Below are 20342 nucleotides of genomic sequence, written 5' to 3' on the forward strand. Positions count from 1 at the left end.
GCATACGCATGTAATTTCTTTTGAATAAGCCAATGAATTCTTTAAATAACATTGCATCAACACTTCAAGGAAATGATTTACAAATAGTCCTCAATTTATGACAATTAAGCCCATATTTTCTGTTGCTCAGCAAGACACTTGTTAAACTGAGTTTTGTTTCATTTTATGACTTTCTTACTATGTGAATCACTGTAGTTGTCAAGTTAGTAACATGGTTTTTAAGTGAATCTAGCTTTCTCATTGACTTTGCTTGGCAGGTCACAGAATATGATCACATGACACCAGGATACTGCAACCATCATAAATATGAACCAGTTGCCAATCTGAATTTTGATCACTTGACCACGGGGATCCTGCAATGGTCATGTGAAAACTGTTATAAATCACTTCTTTCAGTGCCTTTGTAACTTTGAACAGTCACTAAATGAACTAATGTAAGTTGAGAACTATCTGTACTTAAACCACCAATGAATTTTGCAAAGTATCTCTCTTGAATTTTTTTCACAGGCTCTGAGGCTACATAAATATACAGCCTCAACTGTATTGTGCTTTTGCAAATCTTTAAAAACTTTAAAAACTTCCAACAGGCCTGAGGCATTCATCCTTTGGTAGTAGATCACTTTTATTATCAAGTTATGTTCTATTCTTTCCCCCAATGTATTGTTGTTCTTATTTACAGTTTATTATCTTATGGTTCTTAAAGTAATATGTGAACTGCTTAGAATTGCCTGTGAGGAGGCATATATGATGATTAAATACAGGCCACAGCTGAAGACTGCTGAGAATCAGAGGTCTTCAAAGTACTTTTATTTGGTTCTAACAAACTAACAAGGTTTGGAGAGGGGAAAAAAGCTCAGATTTTTACGTCATATTTCACAGGGATTGTAATTTCATTGCAGTAAGTTTTGGATGTTGTGCCTGGCACTACCAGTCACATAAGCCTTGTGCTTTATCTGTAACACACTGATGACAAAGTATTTGTGAAGACAGCTATTGCAACAAGAGGCATTATGTATCCTTACTCTCCATTTAACCATCTGTGCTCTGCACCAAAGTTACTAGTAGAATCTTAAGCTATAGATCAAAAGGATTTATTATTTCTATTTGTTTAATAGGAACCAAATTTATATTACCAAAAAGAGAACTCTTAAGGTTATGAGAAAAGTGTTGGGGTGAGGTTTCAATTATAAACAAGATTCCATTTATTTAGTTTGAACAAATTCTATATGTTCAACCCTGTCTTGTCCAAGCCAAAACGTCCGCCTACAAAAAGTAGCCACAGGAACAACAAATTAACCCTAAATCAGCTTCTTTGACTCGCAGTATAGCAAGGGTAACATATTTTGTAGGTTTCAGATGTTCAACCCTATTAAGTTCAAACGAACTTTTTCTCTCGAGTAAATTCGCATTACGTTGCAATTTCGTCTCCCTGTTTGGAGCTGGCAGCACATGTAGCCTTTTTTCTCCCCATTTCTTACATTGCCAGGTGATCTACATACTTCACCACATAATTAAACCAAGTAGCTGTTTCAATTACGAAAAAAAACCCTCATTGTCTTTCCTTCGCTCTTGTGTATATGTAAGAGTCGTGCAAGAACATAAATCATCCCATTTATAAGGATGGCATAAAGGTAAAGGTAAAGGTTCCCCCGCACATGCGTGCTAGTCGTTTCCGACTCTAGGGGCCGGTGCTCATCTCCGTTTCATAGCCGAAGAGCCAGCGTTTGTCCGAGGACGTCTCCGTGGTCATGTGGCTGGCATGACTAGACGCCAAAGGCGCACGGAACGCTGTTACCTTCCCACCATAGTGGTCCCTATTTTTCTACTTGCATTTTTACGTGCTTTCGAACTGCTAGGTGGGCAGAAGCTGGGACGAGTAACAGGCGCTCACTCTGTTACGCGGCACTCGGGATTCGACCCGCCAAACTGCCGACCTTCTGATCGACAAGCTCAGCGTCCTAACCCACTGAGCCACCGCTCACCATCCCCCTCCATGGGATGGCATAGGGAAACCTAAAACCCGTGCAAAGAAAGTAAAAAAAAATCTCCCACAAAACCAGTTCCTTCCTAATCACATATAATACAGCCATAAGGTCCCCAACACACCTCAGTCCCAGAAGCTTCACTAGCCCCCGTTTCCGCAATAATTAAGTCGCACCAAGATGGCGACCAATTGTGTTTTCAAAAAAAGAGACAGAGAGAGAGAGAGAGAGAGAGAGAGAGAGAAAGAGCGACGCCGGTACTTTGCGGAAGCAAACCCAATGCAACAACCAGGAAATCCAGAGAATTAGGGGAACGATTAACGCTCGCCGCCCCACCCCACTTTCCCAGGAGGCGATGCGCCTTCAGTCGACTACAATTCCCAGCATGCTCTTGTTCTAGACTACTCCGTCTGGTGAGAAGCGTTAAAAGGGCTTGGCAAAAAAAAAAAAGAAAGGTGGCGAGAAAGATGGCGGCGGAAGTAGTAATAGTTGCAACAACCGCCTCCACAAGGTGAACTGAGTTGGAGAAGGAGAAGAGAAGACGCGCGCTTATCCCGCTGAAAGCCTGCTTCTAATGGTCAGGGCTACCAGCGTGCGCGGAAGGGTGGGGGAGATCCGCGAGCTGCTGTCCCGGCGGTGGCCAGAAGGGGACAGACCGACGGAAGGGCTCTGAAGGGCGGCTTAGGCTGGGGCGACGTAGCAACAGTAGCGGCTCCGGAGCAGCGAAGCGTCTTAATCAGATAGAGAGCAAGCTCCGCTGGTCTCGGCGTTTCGGCGAAAGGGCAGAGGGAAGTGCCTCCATGTCGGACAACCAGAGCTGGCATTCCTCCGGCTCAGAAGAAGATCCCGAGACTGAATCGGGGGCGCCTGTTGAGCTCTGTGGGATCCTCAGCAAGGTAAAGAAGAAGAAGAAAAAAAAGCCCCCTTCGTTTTCTTTCCCCGCCGCTATGGCTCCTCGGGTTGAGCTTAGACGACCGCCTACCTTAGGGAGCCTTTTTTCCCTTTCCCTCGCCCGCCCCCTCCCCCGTGGTTGGGGTGTGTGTGTGGGGGGGGAGGTTGTGAAGGCATTTGGGGGCCAGGGCGGAAGGGTGGCACCGTCATGCTCCGTCTTCCGCGAAAGAAGGGCTGGCAGGCAATGGAGAGAGCCTGACGTTGAGTCACCTCGCCGGTTGCCCACCCGCCCGGCGGTGGCGGCGCCGGCCTTGCTGTCGGACTGGCTTCCTGGTCAGCGGGAGGTCCCGGCACGTTTCCTCCGCCGCCCACCGATGGAGCCGAGGTGTGCGCAAAATATGTATATGCAAGTATATATTTGGATAAAGCGCTTCGTCGCCGCAAGCGGAAAAGGCACTGGGGGGGTGTCTTTATCCAAGGAGGGGCAGCTTGTCTCCAAAATATTTCATTCGCTGAAATGTCACTTTCTCGGGAAATTTTTACAGGATTTTTTGCTTGAAAGTCTTGCTAAAATAACTTGTGCGTGGGTCTTCTTTTTTTTCTTCTTGTGGTAAAAGGAAGAATCCTTATGCATCCATCTCTTTGCAAGTGCCTGGTAGAGTATTATTGCAGACCACACTTGTAACCATTGCTTGGATGAGTAAATGTTTGGGTGATGGCCTTCGCTGAGGATTGCTCAGGGCACACTCTTGGTATATGCATGGAGGAAATGCTAACTTCATTGTTGTCCCTGAAACAAAAATCCCAAAATTTCTTTCTACTCCTTTTCATAAGGGGAAGAAAAAAATCATGTGTATTTGCAATTATAACAGATTGTGGCAAGATCACACAAGAGTTCTGTGATCTTTGGGCAAAGCATCAAATAATGTCATCAAACAGGCTGGTTGGAAGATAGTACAAATAGTACTAGAAGTAGCTCTTGCTTTCAGATTTCAGTCTCTCTACTATCTAATCTGTATTATGAATCCTTGCTTTGAAATTAAAAGGGATGGGCATGGTTGCTACATAGCTAGAGATCACTTTTGATTAGAAGTTTGGGGGGAAAAATAACAGAAAAGGCAATGACAACAAGTTCTGTATTGTTGCCAAGAAAACTACATTAGTGTATCTATAAAGTCATTTGATGGTGAGCATAGTTTAAAGGAAATCTTACAAATTTGATAAAACTCATCCTAGGGAGAAAATTGCTTATTTTAAAAATGTAGCAAATAGTTTAGGAAACAGTATTTTTAGAAACTCTGGCTTGTGAACTGCACTGGTAGAAACAAAATCTAGCTAACAAAATTATTTGCTTAATAACTTTCATAAATAGTCTACATGTTTCCTTCAGATATTCTTAAAAATGTAGACAAGCTCTTTCAGATATAGTTTAGTATTTTGTAACAATGAATAGAGAAAGCACTCTATACAGGGAATTCATTTGTTATAAGAGCTCAAAACCCTCAAAAGCTAAAAAGTTTATTCATTGGGTTGTAGCATTTTAGATAGTCCTTAGAAATATGTAACTAGCTTTACACAAGAATGATGTACTAGACTGGGATGAAGGAAACTCGGGGTTGAAGTCCACTCTTGGTGTTAAGCTCTCCAAGTTATTTTAAGCCATTCATCTCAGTATTACTTCACAGGTTGTTGGTTGAAGGATAAAATAAGATAACAGCATAACAGCGCTCATAAGAACAGGTAGAATAAAAAAGTCAAAAGTCAGTATGACATTTTAAATGTGCCTTATCATAGCTGTTGCTCTGTCTGCTTGGTTTGACTGCAGTTGTAAAGAACGGATGGAAAAGAACTGCAGTATGTATTTCCAAGAACTTCACAATGCCTTATCCATGTTGTTTTCCATATTTGTATTAATACTTTTGTTTGCCTTTTAGTAAGTTCAGAGCAGATAATTCAGAATGAATAATACAGTAGTGATGCCTTTTCTCTTAAGTTCAGATAAATATTTGCACATATTTACAAGCTGTTCTTCCCATTGCATTAAAAGTATGATGTACCTGTTAATAAAATTTTAAAGAATTCACAGAAATTCACAATTCTCTCATCTAATATCTATTCATGATAATATTTCCTTGAAGTTATGATCTATTTGGTATAGAATTGTGAAATTATGCTTCTAGAAAGTTCTTAATCTTCTAAACTCTCTTAAGCACTTTATAGCAACTTTATCTCAAAGTTTTATTGGTCTGTAACAAGCCAAATATGTATATTATATATTTATTTATTTCAAGGTATATAAGGCTGCCAAACTTTGAGCAGTGTACAACAAAATAGTAATTTACAACAAACAACCAATATATAAATACAAAAGCTAAATGTAAAATTGCAGTAGAGTACAGGACACAAGGGACGCGGTGGCTCAGTGGGTTAGGACGCTGAGCTTGTCGATCAGAAGGTCGGCAGTTTGGCGGGTCGAATCCCGAGTGCCGCGTAGCAGAGTGAGCGCCTGTTACTCGTCCCAGCTTCTGCCAACCTAGCAGTTCAAAAGCACGTAAAAATGCAAGTAGAAAAATAGGGACCACTGCGGTGGGAACAGCATTCCATGCGCCTTTGGCGTCTAGTCATGCCGGCCACATGACCACGGAGACGTCCTCGGACAAGCGCTGGCTCTTTGGCTTTGAAACGGAGATGAGCACCGGCCCCTAGAGTCGGAAACGACTAGCACACATGTGCGGGGGAACCTTTACCTTTTTACCTTTTACAGGACAAAACAAACCTCAGAGTGGGGACTGCCACTCAACCAACCCCTAACACCTGGAAGAAGAACCAGGGGTCTTCTTAAGTGCTTTCCTAAAGACAAGGAATTTTGGGGCTGGAACCTGTGATATAATGGGTATGGGAGTAAGATCATTCCAGAGAGAGGGGACAACTATGGAAAATACATGCTTTCTACATCCCATAAGACTTTTTTTTAAAAAAAGAACATGGAATGTGCCCTCCCTATGGAAGCATGTGGGGTGGGCAAGTTGTCTTGGGAAAAGGATGTCTCTTAAATACAGTAATGTGTTCCTATACCATTAGATCTTTTATAGTTTTCCTGGGCTAAGGAGGAGTTTTAAAATAGTTAAAATCCCTTTAGTTCCAAAAAGCTGCCCAGAGTTTTTTGGACATTGAGTTGTATACACATAATAGTAATAACTAAATTATTTTCCTACTGAAATATCCACATGTAATAGAGGCAGGAACTTTCTTAAACTTTTTCCTAACGAAGCAATTTTCTAGATTATTTAAAAGAGAGAGAGTCCTTGCCTTTAGGGTCATAATCTCAAAGGTCCAAAACTTTTTTAAAGTTACCATTTTCTTATGACTTCCTAATATGAAAGTAGATGATCTATCACCAAAGGACCAGAGTTCCATTCCCTGTCTTCTGTAAACTAGTGGCATGCTGATCCTGTTTCGTTATTCGAGGGAATGTATTTAGAAAGACTTGTCTTTATGCATCGTTAAATGTGTGTTTTTGTATTCCTCTTCTCTGTGTTTTTCAGATATTTTTTGTTAAATTTATATGCCACCCATCTCATTGATAGCATGACTCTGGACAGATTAAAAAATGGTAAAAAGCTAAATATAAAAAGAGTTGAAATTAAGACTTAAATAAGACTACGATCCTTGCTGTTCTGAGCTTCATTGCTTTTTTGCAGATGTTTCATTACCCAAATAGATAACATCAGTGCAATGTTGGATAATGAAGTCTCAGTAAGAAAACCACCAAGAGAGCACCAAGGACCCCCAAGTTAAGCTCTGTGCTACAAATATTCCCTTCAATTGTTAAATAAGAACTAAAATCTAGGGGAACAGACAGCACAGGGGTGAGGTCTTTTACGCTGTCAACCACCTCCACCCCAATCAGGGCCTCAAGCTGCTAGCAAAACCAGGTTTTAAGGTCCTTACATAAGGCCAAAAGGGTAGCAGCATATCTCACCTCGAGTGGCAGAATGTTCCACAGGCATGGGCCATTGTGGAAAGGCTCTTCAAAAATATTAGACAATTGTTCAAGGGATATTTTTATATACAAGCACACATGTCCCACAGTGTCTATGTTATAGCATTAAGAATTCAGTCTATAATCCAGTAGTCCATTGAACATAGTGTTCTGGAGGGGTTCCACAAGCTAAAATATGTTGACTACTTTGTGGTTAAGGTTTATATAAACCCAGCCAATGTAATTGGTTTGTAATTCAGTGTTTTGCGCAAACCCCAGCAATTGTATTGGTTAAAACTGTGATTCAACTAATTATAGTTTGACATTGGTCATTGTAAATGATCAAGAATTGATAAGGCTGCCTATTTTGTAGCATTTAAATAATTTTATGGAGTATGTAATAAATTTCATTTGTCACTATGTGTTAGATAGCCAAGAACATGCACTGATATTAAAGACCATGTGTTCCTGAACCTATCTTGTCTAGGCAGAATTTGCCCATCATACACAATCTATTCAGGACACAATGCTACAAGTAACCACTCCTGGGAAGATCAAGGAGATGACCCTTAGCTAAACAGCAAGAGCAGAACTCATTTAGCCCATTTCCAACACTTTTATTAGTATGGTCATTCTCCAGCCTCAGAATCAGAGGAGTCCATAACAAGGGGTTTGGTGTCTGGAAATGTACTTTCTCTGTGTAGACCATTGATTGTGGAACAATTTGCCCCCCTGTGGTCAGATTAGTCCCCACCCTTTTATTCTCCAGGAAATGGCAAGAACGGTAATCTTCCCTAAAATATCTGGAAAGAAAAAAATTAACTAGGAGACAGCAACTGTTTTTTTATGCATGGTGTTTTAATGTATTAATAACATAAGCACCTAGATTCTTCCAAGTTGGTTATGAAAATCACTGCAAAAAAATAAAATAAGTGCTAGATTGTGCAGTTGACTAGGATGGCAAAATATTGGCTATTCTGTCTACTTGTTGGAGGTTCTTCAAGATTCATTTTAAAGATTTCCTAATACAATTCACTGTGTTTCAACGATATTTTGATCAATCTATATCCAGTATACCTCACTTCAATCCAGCAGGCCATCACCCAGATAACTCTCCTGCTTCTTTCTAAAGTGTTAATTTCAAGTGAGGATAAGAACCCAAACAAGGCAATCAGACATAGAAGCCCTAAATATTACAACCGAGGTGAATTGGTGTTAGGAAACAGTCCTTCTGATGTGTATAATTCAGTCCTTAAACTGAAGGTTTATGAAAATACTACTAGCTCTGTGTGAAAACTTAGAAAACAAGAAGTTAGAGGAGTTGTCCGTTTACAGAGAAGCATTGGGCACAGGGAGGTCTATTCAGGAATTACCTCATTCTAGAAATCAGGGTCGTTCAGTTATCAGCTATGCTGAATTGGAAGCTGGCAATTCCCAATGAAATTCCCATCTGAGTATAATCTGGTATTAGAATTCCATATGAACTTAACTTTACTTATATGGTGCTCTGTCTTACCCTGAACCTTGCTGTGCACTTTGACTTGGAGTACAAACACTGCCTTTCCACATGAACTTTAGCTACAGGTAGAACTCTTATTTCCTTTGTACTTAGATACTTACAAATTTTTCCTATAATGGGTATGTGAACACACATGGAATGGCTCTGCTTGGGTCTCTGAAGATTCCTGTAGGCCAGAATCCTTTCTTGGAAGGAGCACTACTAGTTTATTAAGAATTTTAAATGTATATATTACATAAAATAAGATCAAAGACTTAAACCCTTATAGAAAAAGAAAAAAATCCAAAAGAAGAGTTGCTTTCTAAAGATGCTTAATTTCAGTCAATATGAGCTCAGGACCCTGCTGCTTCTTTAGCCCAGTAATCTCACAGACATCAAAACATTTGCACACAGCCTAGATCTCATCCATAAAATAGCAGAAGGGACTTTGGGAGGTCTTCTAGTCCAACCCCCTGCTCAAGCAGGAGACCCTATACCATTTCAGGCAAGTGGTTGTTCAATTTCTTCTTTAAAAACTCCGGTGATAGAGCACCCACAATTTCTGAAGGCACACCGTTCCACTGATTAATAGTTCTGTCAGAAAATTCCTCAATTCTAAATTGGTTCTCTCCTTGATTAATTTCTATCCATTGCTGCTTCTGCTTTCATATGCTATGGAGGTCTTCTTTGTGGCAGCCTCTTAGATATTGGAACATTGCTATCAGGTCACCCCCTAGTCCTAGTTTTCATTAAACTAGACAAACCATTCTTCATATATTTTAGCCTCCAGTCCCCTAGCATCACTGACCCTAATATGCAGTCCAGATTCATTAGATCCAGCACTGCTGCTGGCTGGGAATTGGGTCTTTCCTTGCTTTCCACCTGCCTTGAAGGAAAACACACATATACCTCCCCCCCCCCCCGAAAGATATAATGGATACTTCCCCCTCCACTTATATCCTAATCTGCACCTTGGTGTTTGTTTTTTTCTATTGTATCTCCCCATTACCTGGATAGATAACTACTTTCCACTTAAGCTATTAAGTACGGACTTTATGAAATGGAGTTTCCCCACATTCAGTACAGTTCCTTTGCCTGATAAATTTTCTACTTTAAATTGTTCATCAATTGACTCCAGTCCAAGAGAGGTAGGATAGAACCTCAGATATTAAATCTCAGAGACCCAGTATCCTATCAACACCTTTTGCACAACCAGTTTTTCACCTTGCATGAATTGGAAGTCTCCAGGTTCTCTGGTCTTCACAATTATGGGGATGTGGTTGTGCCAGTTATTTTGCAATGTAATTTATTCACACATTGATTAGGGGGGTGGAATAATTTTCAGTGGAACTGATTAGTCTTGAACCTTCCTATTCTGTGATCCCGACAAATAGCACACTTCATGAACTAATGGTCCTGATGATGCATTCCCCCAGTCAACAACTTCCACAACTCTCCTCTTTGACTTCTTGCAGAACACAACAGTATCCTATCTGATTTTAAGGCATTCTTCACCTTCTTGTCTCCTGTTCAGCAGAGTTTTTTTTTTTCTCTAGAAGGATCACTGCCCGTTTTTTTCTAGGAAAGCCCAAGAATTAATGTTTACGACTCCTACTAGTGCAGAATATTTTCTGTGTTTCTGATTCCAGTTTTCATCCACTAGACTTTGATTTTCCTTGCTGAGAATAGCTTCTGTTGTTACATTTGCCTTGATCTAATGCATTTTTGTTCTCTTTTATCGTAAAGGCTGAAACTGACAAGGCAGGAGCGAATGGTTCTCAGGATAGAATCATTACAATATGTAAATGTTGCACAGGTGGGCCCTAATCTCAATGCTGGAAAGAGAGTGACTACATTTCCAGTGGAAATTTCAATTTCCATTGAGAAAAACGAAGAAAAAACCTATACTTTAAATTCCGGAGCAGACGTATCTTTAGGTTTGGATGCAATTATCAGTTTATATAGGACTTTTGTCTGCGATAAAATGACTTATTTAGCTATGTTGACACTGTGAGCAAGTCACATGAGTATTGGGCTAAGTATTCTAAAGAATAGAAATGTATTGCCAAACCTGGCATGATGTCTGCCATTTATGAACTAAAGGCAGTTGTTCCTAACTTTTATTTTTTAAGCTCTATTGTAAGTTTGCACTTAATACATATTAATTTTAGGTAAGCACATAGACACGCCACAAACATTGCAAGTCATAACTTCTGAGATAATGTATTTTCACCTTCAAGTTTGTTTCTTAAGTCACCACTACTAGAAGGACTTTCCTTTTTTCTTCTTTTCACAGGCTCTCAATTTAGTAAGAACCCATTCATTACTTTAAAAAGGTAAAGGTTCCCCCGCACATGTGTGCTAGTCGTTTCCAACTCTAGGGCCCGGTGCTCATCTCTGTTTCAAAGCCGAAGAGCCAGCGCTTGTCCGAGGACGTCTCTGTGGTCATGTGGCTGGCATGACTAGACGCCAAAGGCGCACAGAACGCTGTTACCTTCCCACCGTAGTGGTCCCTATTTTTATACTTGCATTTTTACGTGCTTTCGAACTGCTAGGTTGGCAGAAGCTGGGACGAGTAACAGGCACTCACTCTGTTACGCAGCACTCGGGATTCGACCTGCCAAACTGCCGACCTTCTGATCAACAAGCTCAGCGTCCTAACCCACATTAGAAATTTGCTTCCTAAACTCAGTTGCAAAATTTCTGTGAAATCACTTCCTGGAAACCAAAAATATTCCTTTTATAGTAATGTACAAGTAATGTACAATTTTATTTTAATATTGCTGATAATAACATTAGTAGCATTAAAAGTATTCATACTAATAGTATAGTTCTGTTTTAAATAAGAAATTTAAAAAGCACAGAAGAGTGGGCGAGAATATCATTCTATGATCTGATACTCTCATCCAGGTGTTGGATTAGAAATGTTATGATCCCCAACCAATTTATGGAAATAAACAGTATTTGAGGTAATAGTGCCATGACTGTAGTGATATAATTATCTGGAATTCATTGTCAAATTCAGCAGACCTGGGTTCTTATTGCTGTGAAGCTGTATTGGTGATTTTTAATTATCTCTTGGAAATAAGCCTTTCAGAATCTGGTTTATTTAGAGTTCTTACATGATTTTCAGTTTCCTCTAAAGCTTCAAAAATATTTTACAAATATTTCTGGTTGCTATTTTTAATATACTGAAAGTTGGCATTCATTTAGAATAAATAGCAATCATTTTATTAAAATAAAGTTTAGTAAAGTATATAAGAAAATAAGAAAATCTATTATGTGAGTATGATGCCACAGCGATATATATACTCATTGTTTTGCTTTATTCAAAAATACATATTTATTCTTTTTAGTGGACCAACTACATCCATGGGTGGCAGGACCGCTGGGTGGTATTGAAAAACAACACTCTAAGTTACTACAAATCTGAAGATGAAACAGAATATGGCTGCAGGGGCTCAATCTGTCTGAGTAAAGCTGTCATCACAGTAAGTGTTTTCTTAAAAGTTTGATTAGTCTTCCTCACTAGTATATTTAATATGTTTCTCAATAATGGTTGAAACAGAACAAATTGGTCTAATCTTGCATTGGTGAAAATTGTAATAATTTGTAAACTGATCATAGAAAATATTTTATGTAAACCAAGTTTCTGAAATAATTATACACAAGATGCTTATAAGCATATTTTGAAGAGTTTTTATTTTAAAAAGTTAAGTTTAAACTTTTAAAGGAAACAAATAATTGTAAATGCGGTCCATTAAAAAAATATAAAAGGCATTTAAATCTGTATTAAATAGGGCTAATTTTTGTTTTAAATCTTCAGTATGTTTTAAGAGACATTTGATAAAGATATCTGAAGCCTGATTAATATTTTGGCAACAGAAGCATAAGAGTTATTGAAGAATTGGTGGTGCTATTTGGTTGTGCTAATGTATCAGGAAGTATTTATGCGTTAATAGTCAAATGATTACTTCACATGCTAGTGCTGACTTGCCTTGGGAACAACAATAATAACATAAAAACTGTTTTTATTCTGTGATTATAATTGCCTCTTTGATCTGCTAACTGACCAACGTGAGAATAAAGATGCAGTATCAACTGCTCCGTTATTGGGAGGAAAAAGATAGCACAATAACTGCAATGCACAGGTCTTCCACCCTTCTTATATGATTTCCACAGAATCAGAATAAAATGATAACATTCTGCCCCTCAAGATTTTACAGTTATAACCATTTGCATTATATATTAAGGCAGTGGCCTCCAACATTTTGGGTGCCAGGGACTGGTTCCTTGGAAGGCAGTTTTTCTGTAGCATGGGAGGGGCATGTTTTTGCTTGCTGCCTGGATCCTGCATACGTGCGAATGGGGCTTTGCTTGCTTGTGTGGCCCAGTTTCTGGTGGGCCTTGGACCGGTGCCGGTCTGCGGCCCAAAGGATTGGGGGGACCACTGTATTAAGGTATGTCTAATATGACTGGCCATTGTTGCAACACAATCATGCCTTCTTAGTACACATAGTCCTTGATTTACGACCACAATTGGGCTAGAATTTTGGTCATAGGTTGTTACAGTTGTTAAGTAAGGCACCCATGTGACTGCCTTGTTCAACAACCACAATCATGGCCCTCCCCCAGTTATAACTAAACAAAAGGGGAAAAGAGCTGCCTGCCCCCCAAAAAAGTCAGGTTAGTCTCTTCCAAATGGAGAAGTTCTGTGCTAGGTCTTAGGAAGGAAACTTGAATCCCAAGCATTCCCCTTCATGTGCAAAAGGGGAACCGCCATGCTGACTTGGAGAAAGGAAGCTCAGATCACCAAGATCCAAGCATGGCGATTCCCCTCCTCTCTCTATTATAGCCTTTCTACCCTTCAGAAACATTATATTTGCTAGCTTTCTAGCCTGCAACTTTCCCTGACAGTTTCTGCATTGACTTCCAGGGAATTCAGCAAAGAGTATTGCAAATGTTATCACACAATTACAGGATGCTTGCCAACTGATCACAAGTGCAACCAGATTGCCAAGTGTGCAAAATGGAATCACATGATCACAAGGGTGTGGCAGTCATAGCTTCAAGGACAGGTCATAAGTAATTTTCTTGAGCAACTTGTAACTTCGTCCAGTTAGTAAGCCACTAGTTGTAAGTCAAGGACTACCTTTAAGGGTGAGAAAGTAAATGTGAGAACTTACAAGCTTGCTTATTTTTGTATGCTAATTTTTTATGGTTATTTCAGATTTGTTTTAGTTGTTTAATATCTGTTACACAGAGTCATAACAGTCACCTGTATAAATATAATAAAATAAAACCTAGCCAGATTTATTTGTATGTGCTCAGCTTTTTGGAAAAAAATATACTACATTGCTTTTTTATGAAAGTTTGAAAATAGCATAATATCTTGCCATTATTTCTATTCAATGGGCAAATTGCTACTTTCGTCAGACATAGAAGCATATAAGCAGTGTATGATAAGCAGGAGTCTTGGTGGCCCAGTAGTTAGAATGCACTATTACAGGCTAACATTGCCCACAGCCAAATGCTGACATTTGCAAACAGCTCAGAGAGTGCTTTAAAGTACTGTGGAGTGGTATATAAGTCTAAGTGCATTGCTATGATAGCCTGCTGTAACTTCATACATTGCTTTATAAATTTCAGAATGCTAAATGTTGCTTGCATTAATTTCTTTGCATTAAAATTGTAGATTACTCACTGAATGAGGGTATATGATTTTAGAACTTATTGATTCTAATTTGAGTCACATAAATAATTTTAGTACATTTTTTGTGATTCTTTTATTGACTAGAAAGCATTTTTCAATTCAACATACTTATATGTTTAATTTTTTGAACAAATATACACTGCAAGTTTATTAGTTTTAAATAGGTCTATGACCTGATTAAAGACATTTTAATTGAGCAGCGAGTTTTAAATTTGCATACATTTACATGCAAATAAATCAGTAGCACTGAATAAAAAGACCTTAAAAAAAAGTATGCATGCACTTATCTCACCAGGCATCATGCCAATTATGCTGTTTTGTTAATTTTCCTTTTTTTAAAAGGTTTTTTTAATGTCATTTATCTATATTGTACCATTCCAAAACATACTTCTATATTGAAATGAAGGAGTACTCTTTGAATATTTATGGATTTCAAAAAAAAAAAAAGTGCTAGGGGCACATTCCCACAGGATGGCATGCTGAGCAGCAGGGGGATCCGTTTCTCCTATTGACAAACAGCTGATTTTGCCCTCTAGATCTGATTGGGAGCTGCTAGGAACAACCCAAGATGACCCTGGAATGATTGTGGTCCCTCCTGGGAAGAGGAATTTTGAGGGTTGCAATTCCCAGTAGGGATGGTTGGAGACTTGGGTCTCCGTGTTTCCTCTCAGCTGATCTTTTTTTTTTTTTAAGTACGCCTGGGTTTTAACTGCACTATTTGAATTTTCTTTTTATCTTGATATTTCTCTTAAAAATTAATTGACTGGTTGAAGGCTAATTTACTCTTGCTGGATTTTAATGTGAATTCTTTAATGTTTTTTACTGTTCCACTCTGTTTCACTTTACATCGAGGAGGACTGTGTGGTGAGAATTTCCTCTTTTAAATTTCTGGGAGTCTACCTCTGCGAAGATCTTACCTGGAAAGTTAATATAACCCAGGTGGCCAGAAAGGCCCAACAGAGGCTTCACTTTCTCAGGGTCTTGCGGAAGAACAGGGTAGAACAACGGCTAATGACCCTCTTTTACTGGTCTACTATAGAGAGCGTCCTCTCGTACTGTATTGTGGTTTGGTATGCTGGTCTGACAGCCGCGGACAGGAAAGTATTACAGAGGGTAGTGAGCACAGCACAAGACATTGTGGGCTGTCTGCTGACACCACTGGATGACATCGCCAGGGCTCGCTGCCTTGGAAGAGTGAGGAAAATTCTCAGGGATGACTCATACCCTGGACGGTATCTCTTTACTCTCCTACCATCGGGTAGGAGATATAGGAGTATAGCCAGCCGTACCAACAGGCTGAAGAACAGTTTTTATCCATGGGCTGTTAGGCTTTTGAATGGGAAGTAATTTTATAAACTTTATGCATGATTGACTTGCGAGGCCGGTGCATTGTGCAGTTAGCTCACATGGTGTAATAAAATGGAGGATTTGTGTCACTGTAAGTTGGGGGTGGGGGCACGAAGGGAGGCTCAGCCAGTCTCAATGTATACATGGTTTAACTTTGACAATAAAGGTTCATTCATTCATTCGAATTACTTTCGCTTTCTCCGTATGGAAGTAAGTGGAGATTTTCTGGGTAGTGGAAGTGACCTGTTTGGATTTTCATTTGCACTGGATTTTCACTACAGGGATTTCACATTTTCTTAACTTTTAAAAAGCTCTGGTCTTAATTTTTTAATGCTTCATGGAAATTTTTTCCATCCTTTATTGTGAGAAATATTTCAATATTCTCTGTGGCTACTTTGTTACAAGGGAGTTGTTTATGACTGGTTACAAATGCCCAGTTAGAGGGCTATATTAAAAATGCAAGCAATGTAGCAAATTACAGATAAAGCCCTCTGGGAAGCCTTTGAAAAAAAGAATGCTTTTTAACCTACAAGTTCAAATTGAAAACTTGGTAAAAAGTTTGATGAAATAACAGAGGTTTTAAATCAACCTAGAGGATATCCAGACACAAGCAAGTATAGCCACACCAAACACAGAACTGAATGGATTGGAATCTAAATTGCTGTTTTAAAGATTTAAAGAAAACTGCAGGTTTGTTGGAGAAAGTTGAAGGGGATATGGATTCTACAGATTTGGAGGTAACAGAATCAATTAGTGATGAAGATGGATTGTGACTGGGGAATGGACTTGCTCTATCTAGAAAATTTGGGATGGATTTTTCGGGGAAAATGGGTCAACAAGGAAGGTTTATGATTTTGGAGAATAAAATATAATTGTTGGAACGTTTTCAACAAATTTTATTATTAAGAATCAAATGAGGTTATTTGATCCCAGACAGATCATACGTGATGATTGTGGTGATTTATGGTAGTTAAGAAGCCATTGTAGACAATCATAGATTAAATACAATAATAGATTGTTAATAGAGGGCTTTGAATTTTAACTTTGCTGTTGCTTCACCTGATAATTACTTTTGACTTTATATATAGTAGATACATGACAGGTCAAATTGGTTGCAAATAGAGGAATAAGTTTATAAACGTTGGGCCTGCATCATGGTGGGGGGGACTAATAGTGTTCCAACTAGGGGGGATAATATAAGTGTGTGTGTTTTTACCTTTTGTCTTTAATACACATTTTTTCTTTTCTATTGTTTTGTCTATCTTTGTTTTGTTTTTGTAAAATTTCTTTTTCCCTTTTTTGGAGTTTGAATTTTACCCTGATTTTTGAAATAAAATAAATTATTTTAAAAAGTGCTAGGAACTTTTGATAAACAATGATTTAAAAGCTTAAAGAATATTACAAGCCAAAATTTAAATTAAGTATGAAACAACAAGAAGAGATCTCGTGGAGCACTGAAATTTTGCAGCTGTCAATATACTGATGCTGTACAGTTCTTTTCTAGCTTTCTTCTTCAGCTAATGAGACTGAGTTCTGAACTAGTGCATTGTATCATTAGTCAGGCGGACGTAAGAAAGATCTTTCCAGGCAAGATGAAAGAATTCTTTGTCAATAAATTGATGGACCTAGGAGTAGAGAATAATTCTGTTTTTAAACAGAGTTGCAATCTCCTTGAAAAATTAGGTGTCTTGGAAACCCCTGGTCTTCCTGTTAAGATTCCAAAATAGCAATTTTATCCAGCTTTGGCTAACATATCAAAGAAACAGACCAGGCAATGCATATTAATGGATGAATATTATAATTGTTTTGTAGGATTGTACTGGAAAAGAAAGTTGATTTTAAATGTTTCTACAAAGCCACCAAGTATAACCAGTTTTAAAATGCCTTTCCATATTTATTTGCCATATTCACAGGCTTAGAGTTGGTTCTGGAGATAATATAAGTTATCAGTTATTGCTTTGAAAGCCCAAACCAAAACTGTCTAATCTGGTGCCCTTCGTATGTTTTGGACTGCCTTCTCCATTCTGGCTATTAATTGTGATTACCAGTGAGGTGTTGTCAATGCTGTATAGGGCATCCCTAGGCTACATTGACTAGTAAGCCACCACCTGACAATGTGAAGATTTGCATTTTTGGATTGATTCAGAAGGAGAATTGGCATTGGCACTCCCTAAGCTTTGGCACCCTAGACAAGTATTTACTCAGCCTTAACTTAAATCCGGCCCTGCTTATTAAATCCTAAAGAAGTTTTCAGTATGATATGTAAATAGAAACTCAGCTTTTGTTTGTGATTTCTTGCTTTGTTTGTGTATCCTACCTGCATATCTAACTAATCCACAGAAATATAAGGAAATAGCAGCCGCAAAAAAGAAACAGATCAAATCAAAACTAGTCCATACAAACCATGGTTGCTTGTTTGCACGCCTCACCAAGTTTTTTTGGCTCATTCAACAAACCATTGTTAAAGCAAACAAAAGATTAGCATGGTCTATGATCACAGTAATTTGTAATTGTGCAGTTACATTTTTAAAAAGTGGTCATTGCTGTGCATTATGGTGGAATAGGCAGCCAGCCATTCTTGTAACTGAGAAACAACTCAAAGCTTTTGTGAAATTACGTCATAACTGATGGGGTATCATACAGTAGTGTATAAAATCAACTCCTTAGAGACATGATACAGTTCTCATAATTTTGTTTTCTGGGTATTTTACTGAACTGAGAGGGAAGGATAAAGGAAAGAATAACAAAGGGAAGTTTTAAAATCTTTGTATAAATTACATTGAATATTAAATTGTACATCTCTTTACTGAAAAGGCAAAGATTTAGTTTCTTTGTAAGATGTATACATTCTGTAAATGTTAGCTATAGAAATTGCTTCCATGCTTTTGAAAGAAAAAGCATATTCAAAGCATCTAGAATTCTAAAATCATTAATAGATTATAATTTGTTAATTAATAGTATTTCCTAAATGTGCAGCTATCTCAATAAAGTGTTCAGCACATTAAAGCTATCTTTTGTATAACAATTTTAACCTGAGATGGTGGAGAAAGTGGTCGACAGCCTACGTAACCTAAGTAGACAGTGGAGCAATCAGCTATGCATAGTTAAGAGTAACAGGTAAATCAGTTGACAGCTTATCTCATAAATGGCAGCCTAGCCCAGGTGGAGCAAAATCTGGGAAGAAGTGTTTTAAATCATTCAAAGAAACTTCCTTTTAATAAATGAGGCTAAGAAATTTGTCTTAAAATTTCCAAAATTCAGGAAGATTTACCTCAGATATGACAGGAAAAGTGGGAGTGGGATGGCAGCTATAAGCAAGTGCACAGAGATGGCTCAAGACAACAAAATCAGTAAGCAGGGCACATTTAGAGAAATAATGAATATTTTGATTTCAGCACAATATAGATCTACAAATCAAGAACCTAGTGTAAATGGCTTTTAGCTATTTCTGTACAGTTCCAGTTTTGCCCCCTTATTGGCACTCTTCAGCTGTTATTGTATTGAGTTCAAACCCTCTACCACAGACATGTCAAACTCGCGACATCACATGACGTCATACAATGCATTGGGATGGTTTTGCCATTGCTGGCAATGGGGTGAGCATGGCTTCCAGATGGCGCATCCGGCCTGCGGGCCAGCAGTTTGACACCCCTGCTCTACCAGAATTGAAAGCAGTGCTCAGCATTTACAGGAAGGATATTTAAATGTGCTATCAGAATGGTATATATACAGAAGATATAAAAAGTCTATATTGTTGTTGTTAGTTGCGAAGTCATGTCCGACCCATCGCAACCCCATGGACAATGTTCCTCCAGGCCTTCCTGTGCTCTACCATCTTCTGGAGTCCATTTAAGCTCACGCCTATTGCTTCAGTGACTCCATGCAGCCACCTCATTCTCTGTCGTCCCCTTCTTCTATTGCCCTCAATCTTTCCCAGCATTAGGCTCTTCTCCAGTGAGTCCTTCCTTCTCATTAGGTGGCCAAAGTATTTGAGTTTCAACTTCAGGATCTGGCCTTCTAAAGAGCAGTCAGGGTTGATCTCCTCTAGGACTGACCGGTTTGAATGCCTTGCAGTCCAAGGGACTCGCAGGAGTCTTCTCCAGCACCATAGTTCAAAGGCCTCAATTCTTTGGCGCTCAGCCTTTCTTATGGTCCAACTTTCATAGCCATACATTGCAACTGGGAAGACCATAGCCTTGACTATACGCACTTTTGTTGACAGGGTGATGTCTCTGCTTTTTAGTGTGCTGTCTAGATTTACCATGGTTTTCCTCCACAGGAGCAAGCGTCTTTTCATTTCTGGGCTGCTGTCCCCGTCTGCGGTGATCTTGGAGCCCAGGAAAATAAAATCTGTCACTACCTCCATTTCTTCCCCATCTATTTGCCAGGAATTGAGAGGGCCGGATGCCATGATCTTGGTTTTCTTAATGTTAAGTTTCAAAAAAAAAGTCTATATACCCTGTTAAAAGTTTTGAGAAGTAAAAAAAATCAGATAAATCAGTTCAAAAAAAAATTCTACTTTTAGTATAACATATAAGCTGTATGATTCAATTGAAAAGCAAAGGGGAAAAATAAAAAACTTACAATAACATGATTGCATAAGTGTGCACACCCTTAAACTAATACTTTGTTGAAGTACCTTTTGAAGCCATTCCAAAACTTTGATCTTCTATTCATGAACCCATTCTTTTGTTGATTTGCTTTGGTGGGTCATTGTGATGTTGAAATTCCTCTTCATCTTCAATATTTTAACAGAGGCCTGAAGGTTTTGTGGCAAAATTTACTAATGTTTGAAACTGTTCATAATACCTCCATCTTGGCTAATGCCCCAGTTCCTGCTGAAGAAAAGTAGCCCCAAAACATAATGCTGCTGCCACCACCACACTTTTTCTTTGGGTATAGTATACTTTTGATGATGTGCAATGTTGT

The 20342-nt window shown here is 38.8% G+C and overlaps 2 protein-coding genes across 4 annotated transcripts in view; one reads left to right on the top strand and one right to left on the bottom strand.

Annotated features, from left to right (window-relative positions):
* POLK (DNA polymerase kappa) overlaps nt 1–2164 on the bottom strand; it is a 38430-nt gene extending 36266 nt beyond the window's left edge. The window contains exon 1 of the mRNA XM_081315555.1: nt 2107–2164. The gene's annotated coding sequence lies outside the window, so the exon portion shown is untranslated. The remainder of the gene's footprint in view (nt 1–2106) is intronic.
* Nucleotides 2165–2367: 203 nt separating this feature from the next.
* The window catches only part of CERT1 (ceramide transporter 1), a 66731-nt gene continuing 48756 nt past the window's right edge, over nt 2368–20342 (top strand). For all 3 annotated transcript variants that reach the window (XR_014025210.1, XM_081318396.1, XM_081318397.1), the window contains exons 1-2: nt 2368–2878; nt 11710–11844. Coding sequence is in view for 2 of the 3 variants with exons in the window: in XM_081318396.1 (XP_081174522.1) it covers nt 2783–2878; nt 11710–11844 (231 nt within the window). In the remaining variant the exon portion in view is untranslated. The remainder of the gene's footprint in view (nt 2879–11709; nt 11845–20342) is intronic.

The sequence above is a fragment of the Vipera berus genome, assembly GCF_964194415.1.
Source record: "Vipera berus genome assembly, chromosome: 2".
Classification (NCBI taxonomy): domain Eukaryota; kingdom Metazoa; phylum Chordata; class Lepidosauria; order Squamata; family Viperidae; genus Vipera; species Vipera berus.